At 41.0% G+C, this 10016-nt stretch overlaps 1 protein-coding gene across 10 annotated transcripts in view; it reads left to right on the plus strand.

The window, feature by feature from the left end:
* The window catches only part of ATG4C (autophagy related 4C cysteine peptidase), a 29082-nt gene extending 19535 nt beyond the window's left edge, over window positions 1–9547 (plus strand). For 5 of the 10 annotated variants that reach the window (XM_046944712.1, XM_046944713.1, XM_040705179.2 and 2 more), the window contains 5 exons: window positions 889–967; window positions 1630–1706; window positions 5730–5849; window positions 6312–6386; window positions 8325–9547. In XM_046944712.1, the coding sequence (XP_046800668.1) occupies window positions 889–967; window positions 1630–1706; window positions 5730–5849; window positions 6312–6386; window positions 8325–8495 (522 nt within the window). In that variant the 3' untranslated portion in view covers window positions 8496–9547. The remainder of the gene's footprint in view (window positions 1–888; window positions 968–1629; window positions 1707–5729; window positions 5850–6311; window positions 6387–8324) is intronic. The other 5 variants (XM_046944714.1, XM_004936862.5, XM_025153284.3 and 2 more) reach the window with 1 other exon arrangement.
* Window positions 9548–10016: the final 469 nt, after the last annotated feature.

Consider the following 10016-nt stretch of genomic DNA (forward strand, 5'->3'; position numbering starts at 1 on the left):
ACTTTGTTAGTGTCGCAAGTTAGGCGTACAACAATTTTTGTCATGTTCCATTACTTTATCATTGTCTGAGTAGGGAAAAATTTATCTCAACAAGAAGCCTTGGCCTTAATAGAACAGGAAATATCAATCACTTTGTTGAGAGAAATTCTCCCTGCTTGGACAATGATAATGTAATGGTTATAATTTTAATGGGTGATATCCTAGAGGAGAGGATATGGGTATGATTGCCAGCTAATGGAGATTTCCTTCTAGTTCGGATGATTGTCTTCTGGATTGCTGTCCCACTTTGGGCCAGTGTCCAAGCGGTGAACCCAAGGTTTGTGCAGTGCCACCAGAAAGCCACCATGATTTACTCATGTTTAAAGGCTGCTCACTTTTCCGAGTATTTAATGGTCTTGAGCTTTGATTATATTAGAACAGTTGGGCTCATCTTCCAAAGAGCACAGTGTTGGCAGAATGCAGCTCCCACTGGAGCTGGTGGGGAGCAAATGGAGAGCTGTGTTCAGCCAAGACTGGATGCACGCAATATCCTAATGAGCCCCTCAAAGAAACAGAACCTTGTGAAAGAGAGGGAAGTGAAGATATACTGGAGAGAAGCGGAAAGGACCTCCATGCTGACTTATTTTCCTTTGTAGGTATTTATCTTAATAATCTAGGTTGGATTGGGAACTCTCAGGAGATGTGCAGGATGACACAGCCAGGAAAGTAATGCCTAATGGCAAGTACCTGGGAAGCTTCTGCTCTGCCTCAGGTGAGGGTGGCTTGTGGGTGAAGAAGAGAAAAAAAGGTGATCTGCCTAAAAGCAGGACAGGAAGAGAAAAGATTTTGATCCCGTTTGATCCTTTTTCTGTTTAGCACTGTCCTAATTATTTAATGTTCTGCTTGTAGGGTATTTTAAGCCTTGAGTATTGCGTTGGTATTATTGGTGGCAAACCCAAGCAGTCGTATTACTTTGCTGGATTTCAAGGTTAGTATTTTAATATGTTATGTCTTTTCAATATTTTTCTTCAAGAGTTAGGAAGTTAATATAGGGCCAGTGGGAAATAGCATGATTAAAATAGCAAAATGAGTACCTTATTAATTCATCATATCTACCGAAGTCCATTCATTTGTCATTTACCTCATGTAGTAATTGGATTCTGTAAGATGTACATTTAATTTCCCTTGTTGCATAAACAAGGCATAATTTATCTGTTTCACCAAACTTCAGGAGCCTTTGCCGTTCCTACCTGGCAGTTCTTATTTACGTATTTACTTTTGGCTCGTTTAAGTGGTGGTAGTTGATGCTCAGATGACAAGCAATATATTCTTCCTGTCAGGATGAAGTAGCGCAATACATTTTTCATATGCAAACTCCAGAATATAATTGTATGTTTGTAAAAGTAATTTTATCACCAAAAATTAAATGACAGTCTCATCACTTTATAAAAATTCTGCTTATACAAGCATGTTTGATTATGCAAAAGTTAATCTGTCCTGCAAAAACCTATGCTTCAGTCAATGAATATCAGCCTGGCAAGCAGTTACTTGCTGGTGTTTTTTTCAGCTGTTCTGCATAGAAATTGGATTGTAAGCAGTGTAATAATAAGGTGTTTTTTGAATTACTTGTCTTCTGTTTTGTCCTTGTAGATGACAGTTTGATTTACATGGATCCTCATTACTGCCAATCTTTTGTAGATGTCAGCATAAAGGATTTCCCTCTTGAGGTACTATGGATATAGACCTGGCACTGTTTTCTTCCCATATGAATCAAACACTAATTATTTAGAGATGTTCTAGCTAGCTGCAGCTTGATGGTTTTACAGTTATCAGTTATTTATCAAAGTTCTGCCCTTCTTTACAGGCCTATAATCAACAAAAATGACCAGAGGTTAAAAATGGTGTATGAGGTTTTAATTTTTACACCATTAACTTACATCTTTTTATTTTTAATGATTGGAAAACCTCAGAACTAGATGACTGCTTTACTTATGTATTTTTCCATTGGAGAAAAGGAGTGGTATTTGGAGATCTCAAACCCGATCTACTTGGATATATATTGGGTTCGTTCATTTTTGGTTGTGTTTTCATAATTTTATTGTATTTTAAATTCAAGCTGCAATGCACATCATTGAGAGAACTACTGATGTTACTACCTACTGATAGTAGGTGCCCATAGTCAGTTTGGAGCCAGCGTTTCTTTAATGAGTTTTATTATTTTCAATCAAGCTGTTTGCAGGTATTGGTGCTGGGGTTGTTCTTTCTTTCCCTCCCAGCCCTTTTTAGGCCATGACTTTCTTGATGCATCTAGGTGTAGTGTGTCTGTGCCTAGGTGTTACAAATCACACTCTTTATTTGATAGTACTGTTTTCCCTTTTCTTTAACTTCTTTCCAAATAACTTGCATTGAAAATAGATAGAGCTTCAAGGAGGTTATTAAAGGACTCCATTTACAAGCGCCATGGGAAAACGTTATCAGCTGCAGAAGTTCAATAGCCACAGTACTCACAGTAAAAGCAGTCAGTGCCATCTGTACAAACTCTCCTTGATCTTGGTCTGTCCAGCTTCCTCATGAACTCCCAGGCTCCTCAAAGTAGCTCTTATCAAGTTGGAACTGCACGCTGGGTGCATGCACTGCTTAGAACAGCATCCAGGGTTCTGGAACAGAGTTGGTTATTAGTGCTAATTCCTCACACCACTATGTTCTGCACTGAAGCACTCCTAAAGTGGAAATGCAGCTTCAGAAAAAACAAACTGCATTTAAATAAGGAAAAGGTTACATATGTCTGTCACCCCCTGAAATACTATCCGCTCACACTGGATTCCTGAAGGTGTGCAGTAAAGTCCTGTAAAAAGTGGAAGTTTGTCTTAAGCAGCTCTTCAATTCACAACTCAAAAACAGAATGGGTGCTCTTAAATTGGCTGGTTACACTGAGAATGCAAGTCAAATGGTGTATAAGGAAGTTATGTATCTTCATGGCTTCTGGTTCGTATAGCAGCTAGGAGTTAACTTCAACTGAGAGAGAACAATGGAATGAATGTCAGTGTTCAGTTAGTATCATGAAAAGAAATACCTGTTAACATACCAATTCCAAGGAGGTAATATGCAGAAGCTGATCACAATACCTTAATCAAAACACCATTAAAAAGTGTTTAGGGAAAGAGATTACATGTATCAAAGGTCTTACACAGGGCTAATGTTAAATCCTAGGGCTGACTTAAAGCAAACATATTTTTCAATATCAGTGCTTAGCAAGATGCTGTAACTGGCATGACTTACCATGTGGCATTCTAAGGTCCTCTAGAAGATTAGAGGGTTCTGAATTCAGGAAGGGAACATGGCTGCTGTTTTAGTTTCAGCCAAATGTATCAGAAAATATCTCTAAGAATAATGTAAGTTTCCGCCTGGGATATCTTTGGATTTTCCCTGCTGAGATATTTGAAAGGAGAGTTGCTGAGTCCTGGCTCTCCACCTATTTTGCTGCTGCTTTGTGGCAGCAGCCAGCGATTATAACCAAGATCTTTGCCCCCTAATGCTAATAACTGCTGTAAAATACAGCGCCTTCTCGGAAGATTTTACAGTTTAATTGGGTAAGGCAGACAAAAGGTGGGGAGAGCACAGGAATGTGGAGCTTGAGTGACTTCCTTAAGGTCGCACCGCAGCTCAGTGGCCAAGCTACAAAAAATACCAATCTTTCTGTCTTCTGTTCCCGTGACTAATTCTGCACATTGTGCTGCAGGCTGGCATTGATATGAATTTCCAAATAATAATAAGGTTTTAAAATGTATTTTGAAGGCACGCAGGCTGCCAGCTTGGCTTGATCGCGCTGTAATGCTTTCCTGCAGACGGAAAATATATTGCAATTTAATGCTGAGTGCATTTAATAGTATTATATCTTTGTCCAGAAATGTCAAAAGTAAACAGAAATTGCTTTCTTAGTGTGGATAGTTGCTTGTTAGATTTATCTGTAGGGAGTATTTTCAAAATTGACAAATTGTCCACAATAAGTTGGAAATCAATCCACTCTGTATTGGCTTCCCGAATCCATTTGTTTGGAGGAGTGGAAAAAAAATGCCTACCCACTTCTCTTTGTTGTGTGGTGATTTGTGTAGCATTAAGAATACTGCCCTGAACAGTGCAGCACAACTGCAGTCAGAGTGTTGGTGGTGAAATGTGAGATGTAAGGCAGAATAAATACGTAAAGCATTTATGCATTTGGTGACTCAGGAAGGAATATTCAGCCTTCAATTTCTGCCTATAAAATCTGAATAGGGGAAAAAAAAAATGAGTCCTGGATAAATATTAATTCTAATCTTTGCTTAGGTTGTTGGTTTTTTTAGCAGAGGGTGAATAGAAACACCTCTCAGGTTTGTAATCACAACTAAACAGCAACACCCATCCCTGTGTATCACTGTGACACTGTCAGATGCTCTCCCACCAGCTAACCGCTGCTGCTGCCTTCCGTAGACTGACTTTGCCTAGCAAAAAAAAAATATTAAAACTATGAAATGGGTTTCCAGCCTACAGACTGCTTGACGTTATCTGTCGGGTTGTTGGTGCTGCAGTCGAATTGCATCGTACCAGCTGGGATTCTGTGTAGAGGAGCCGTGCTGGTGCTGCTAACAGAGCTCCGGCGTTGCAGTGTCAGCCCCGCGCTGCCCAGCGCCGTGCCACAGCAGCCCGTGCTTAACCGTGAAAGGACACAGCACAGAATATTCACCGGGGGATTCTGATCCCCGTGAGAAGTTGGTGACCAAATCTGCATTTGAGTCGGGTGGTCGCTCTGTTGCAGCGCCGTGCGGACGCGGTGCGTTCACGTTTGTTAGCTGCAGTGCTGAGCAGCTGTAGCGGCTGTGCCCGCGGTGTCGGCAGGGGAGCCGGGGCTGCTGCTGCACTGCCGGCATGAATCTACACCCTAACTTCAGCTTTAGCAAAACCACAGCTCCCCAATCAGTGAGCACACAGCACCGTCAGGGTAAATGGCGTGTGTGTGTCTGTTCTCTGCTATACTGCAAAAGAAAGAAGAGTGGCAAAGGTGCTTTGGGCTTGTTTGTTTTATCTTCTGCGCCACGGCTGCTGGTAGTATCAGCTCCCAGGGCTGTCACATCATCATCTGTCATGGAAAGAGATTTTGCATTAAGAAAAAATAGATATTTATAAAGCAGAGCGTGCTTTTGTTTGGGTTTTGTTGTTTTTTTTTGTTTTTTTTTTCCCCTACTTGTGGATTATTGTAATACAGTTTTTGTGTGTGTGTGGTTTTGGTTTTTCTTAATCCATTTCATTTACCAAAGGAAAATAGAAGAGGTTGGATTATGCCATTATGTCGCTTTTATAGAGGCTGGGGGAGGGAAGGGGCAATGGGCGGTGGTAGTAAAGCAGTAATTGTGAGATAGTGCACAAGCTGTTACTGATTCAATTTGCAGAAAAACATTCACCTCCTCTGCCTTGGGAATGTTCATAAAGCACTGCTTGGAGCGGAGCGCTGCCATAGGTGTCAAACTAACACGGCACTACGAGCAACTTCGGTGAATGCAGCATCACTGCAAGGGGCTTTTTGTGGAGAGGGGCAGAATTGGCAGTGCTGGGAGGGGGGGAGAAATAACTTTAAGGATTTGCTGGGTTTTAACACACGTGATACAGGGGATTGTACGTTAAAGCTGTTCATTAAGGAAGAAAAAGGGAATGCTTTGGTCTGTACTGTCCTGAACCTTAACAATACATCTGACGGTTTTTAATCTTGCACATTGCAGTCATTCCACTGTCCTTCTCCCAAAAAGATGTCGTTCAAAAAAATGGATCCGAGCTGTACGATCGGATTTTACTGTAGAACTGTGCAGGACTTTGAGAAGGCTTCTGAGGAAATAACAAAGGTGGGTGTCCGAGCTGCAGCCCCGCTCTCAGCCGAGCTGCGCGTGTGCTGTGTGCGGGTAAGGCAGAGAACCAGCTCGGCTGTACCAAGCAGGAATCATTCCTTTCTTGCTATTTACTGCCGCTTTCACAGTCGGGAGAGATCTGGATTGTTTTTCATTCCGGCTGTTTTTACCAATACGTAAAGCTGGGGATAATGGGATCGGTGCGGGGCTGCGGGCAGCGCGGCCGGGCGGCTCCGCGAGGTGGCACTATTGAAGTGAGAATACTGCTGAGCTGCCCCGCGCCCGGCAGCGCCTTCCAAAAGGCACTAAAATCCCCCGGGAGGAATTTTTTTTTTTTAACGGAAGTATTTGATCGAGTCAAAATTGTGTATTATCTCTTGTTAGCCTAAGTGCTGTTTCTGATTGCATTGAAATGTAAAGCGGCGCATCTGTAATTCAGTGACAATGTTTTGAAGTCAGGTCTCACCCAGTAAGTCTGTCCCATCGCGTCCTTCCACTTGGAAAGCACAGGTGGAGGTTTACTTAGGTCCAAAGGTAACTGACCTTTTTTTGCCTTGATTATTCCAGCACATGAATGCTTGACTAATCCGTTGTATTAACGGCGGTAGCAAATAACCGTGTTTTGTGATTTAAAAAAAGGATTCCAGAGCAGCAGAAGTGTTCATGATATTAATATTCTAACCATAGCAGTGACCACATCCACACAAAGAAGGAATGTTCGTGCAGCATTCTGATTGCCTTGTTAGGTGGCATTAGCATTATCGTTAAAACAGCATTTTAAACTTAATATTCGGTAGATTTTGATTGATGTTGAGGTTGTTTCTTTTGATTCTTATACAGAGAGGTAAAAAATCTCATTACAAAATCGCATGCATTGGAAGTTCTCCATTTCTTTCTCCCCTTTCCTTTCGAGTTTGAGATGAAGTACTTTTGTTTCCCTGCACATATGCTGTGAAAATAGTCACAGCTCACTTAAGTCTGCATAAGCTGTTTTCCTCGTACTTTGGGTATCCCTCTAATGTTAATGGCATTATTTTGTATCAGTGTATTTCAGACACAGCAGTTTGATAATAGAGGAAAGTTTAGATACAAATACCATCCAAAAAACATTCTGTGATCTTTCAGCCCTTCACATCCTTTGTTTTTTCCTGCTCTTCTGTATTTCCTCTTGCAATCTGAGCACTGTAACTCCTGAACTATTGGCACAGTGCACTCAGTTTGCTGTGTGCAGCTTAGGTTAACAAACTCAGATTCTTGCTGCTTTTGTGGCTAATAAGAGGTTTTGCTTTTATTGGTTGAGGATAAACCTTATGAGCCATGTGCTCGGGGACAGAGAAATTAAGGCACTGAAATGAGGGGCCCAAATTGAGCAAGTGGTGAAAATCCATTCAAGTTGCCCTTTGTTTCTGCACTTGCCAGTTACTGAGCTGTTGTAGTTTAGTTTGGAATTAAATAGCTGATAGATTTAGGGACAAGAAAATGCATCCAGACTTGAAAGCTGAAATAGTAAAAATATTGATGTTTATCAAAACACTGTAGAAATCACATCACAGTGGCATCTGAAGAACTTGCAGGTAAAATAGACCTATCCACTGCCATTCCTTGTTAGAGAGTGATTGCAGCAATTATAGCCCTGGGTCCCACATGTGCTTACTTCGTACCACGTAAGGCATCCCTGCAAAACAGAGCAGGAGCCATGTTTCTTGACTTTGGTCATTGTCTTTGCCAAAGGCAGATTCAGCTGTAATAATCATGTCCTAGAGCTGGATTCCTAGTTTTTCCATATTATAAACCAACCCCAGCTACAGATCTCCAGAACTGCTGGGTGTGAAGTCATAAAATACAATACATACTTCTGCACAGTTTACTTTTTATAAAATAAATAAAACCTAAATACCCAACTTTACCTGTGGTTTTTTTTTTCTTATTATTATTAAGCCCACCCCATTACTTCAGAGGCCTGCACACAGCCTTCCCAGGCCTCGGAATTCCTTCCCTCTGCCCCGGCTGGCACTCAGTCCCTAGAGATGGCAGGGCTCGTATCTGGCTGTCTGATCTCATAAGACTTATAAATGCTTTGTTTCCTGACCAACTTTCTTCCTTTCTTCTGCAAATACTCATCTGTTACTCTTCCTTTGCTTTTGTTTGTTACTCAGCGTATGCCTTTGCTGTACCTCCCTGCCCTTTCCCCAGCTTTCACCTTAAAATTGCCAATGGCCGTTATAATAAACTAGAATTAAATGGGAAGTTTTGAACGACAGTAAAGATGAAGGAATCAGAGTGGCTTTTTCACTGTCCCAAGAAGAAGAAATAGAGGGAGATGTTTGCTTAAAAGGAGGATGGGATGCTTAGCATGTGCAGTGCTTTGTTTTAATATGATAATTAAAATAATAAAATATAGGTTTTCCATTACTTACTGTACTTCTTCATTTCTGGTGTAATGTCTTATCTGGCGTGTGTTTTGCATTGTAGATGCTGAAATCTTCATCCAAGGAGAAATACCCCTTGTTTACTTTTGTGAAGGGTCATTCCAGAGACTATGACTTTGCTTCCAGTCCACTCCATGAAGAAAATGACCTTTTCTCTGAGGATGAAAAGAAAAGATTAAAGAGATTTAGTACTGAGGAGTTTGTCTTGCTGTAAGGACATTTCCCACTAAGTTATTGGCAGCTGTCCAGGAGAACACTTGCCTTTTAAAAAATAAAATAAAATGTGTCCTCCTCCTCCAAAAAGGCAAGCCATGCTGAAATTGGTCTATTTTCATAAAGATGATAATGTTTTATATGTTAATAGTCTTCGAAATGTCATTTCTAAATGTACGTACTAATTATTTTGGTTCACCGCTGGCTGGATGAGGGTAAGGTTGCGTTGTGCTGGTGCAGAGGGGTGGCACTGCTTACAGCCAGCTCTGCTGGCTGACGTGTGCCTGGGTCCTGGCGTCACCTCCTAAAAAGCACGGCTGCTCCCAGCTCTGACCTGCAGCCCTCGTGTTCTTCAGTCTGGGACAGCTCCTGAGCAGAGCTCGGTGCTTTGGTTCTATAGCACAGGCACACAGCCATGGGTTTCGGGACCGTGTTGTTACAGGTGAGGGCAGAGCTCTAACCTGGTTCGCTGTTAAGCCCAAATAATAGTTAATGCAGTAATTGTGAGTTACCTTTCTTACACCGCGCTGCTCAGATGTGAGTTTGATACAGCAGTAGTAATTGTCAGTTGCAATACTGATATAATTATATAGGCTGAATTGTGAGTTAAGATACTATTTAGCAGTATGATTTTATAATGGTTTCTCATTAAGCTTGCTTTGGAACCTTAATATGAAGAGTGAAGATAAAGTATTACCTTGCCCCACAATTTTTAAAGGTTATACTATTAAATTAACTGCAACCAATCAAAGCAGCTGCGGACAATTACTAGAAGAGTGGTGTTTGTTTCCTGATCCAACTATTGCAGTGCTGAGGCTCCTTTGCTACTAGTGCAGCTTCTAGATCAAAGCAAACGGGGGAGTGGGTGCTTAAAATTCCAGGGTGTGATTATTTTTTTATATGTTATTACTGTACAAATGATGACTTGATAGCGTGTGTTCTCAAACTGCAAACAAGTGTACATAAACAGGTTCATGTTTTAACAAAGTAAATGCAATATTTAAAGTATGTATTAATGCTGCTTAGAAAATAAAAAAGGTGTGAAACATGAAATGCGTCCGCCTCCCTTACTTATATTAGAGCCTCTAAGAGTGAATATAATCCTGCATCTAAAAAAATACTGTAAGGTGTGAATACTGTGTTTATTTGCAATAAAGACAAATTTTATTGTTGCGCTGTAAACCAAATGTTAACCCATGCTAAGTGCCATTCAGGCACAGAAGGCGCAAATATTGTCTCTCCAAATAAGCAGCACATGTATTCATTCAAGTGCCTTTTTCTCTTTTATGAGAAAGAAATGACGAATAGTTGGGCTTCAGGCAGAGCCAGCTCGGGTGTGTGCACGTGTCAGGGCTGCAGCGGGCATTTTCAGGTGCTAATTGAGTTAATATTCCAAGAAGCCAAAATGAGATTATTTGTGCTTTCACCGTTTTCTGAAACAGAAAACAAAGGCACACATCGTTTGTCTAAATTAGTAACCTCTGCACGGTTAAATCACACCAATAATTGGCATAATATTTTT

The sequence above is a fragment of the Gallus gallus genome, chromosome 8, assembly GCF_016699485.2.
Source record: "Gallus gallus isolate bGalGal1 chromosome 8, bGalGal1.mat.broiler.GRCg7b, whole genome shotgun sequence".
Lineage (NCBI taxonomy): Eukaryota > Metazoa > Chordata > Aves > Galliformes > Phasianidae > Gallus > Gallus gallus.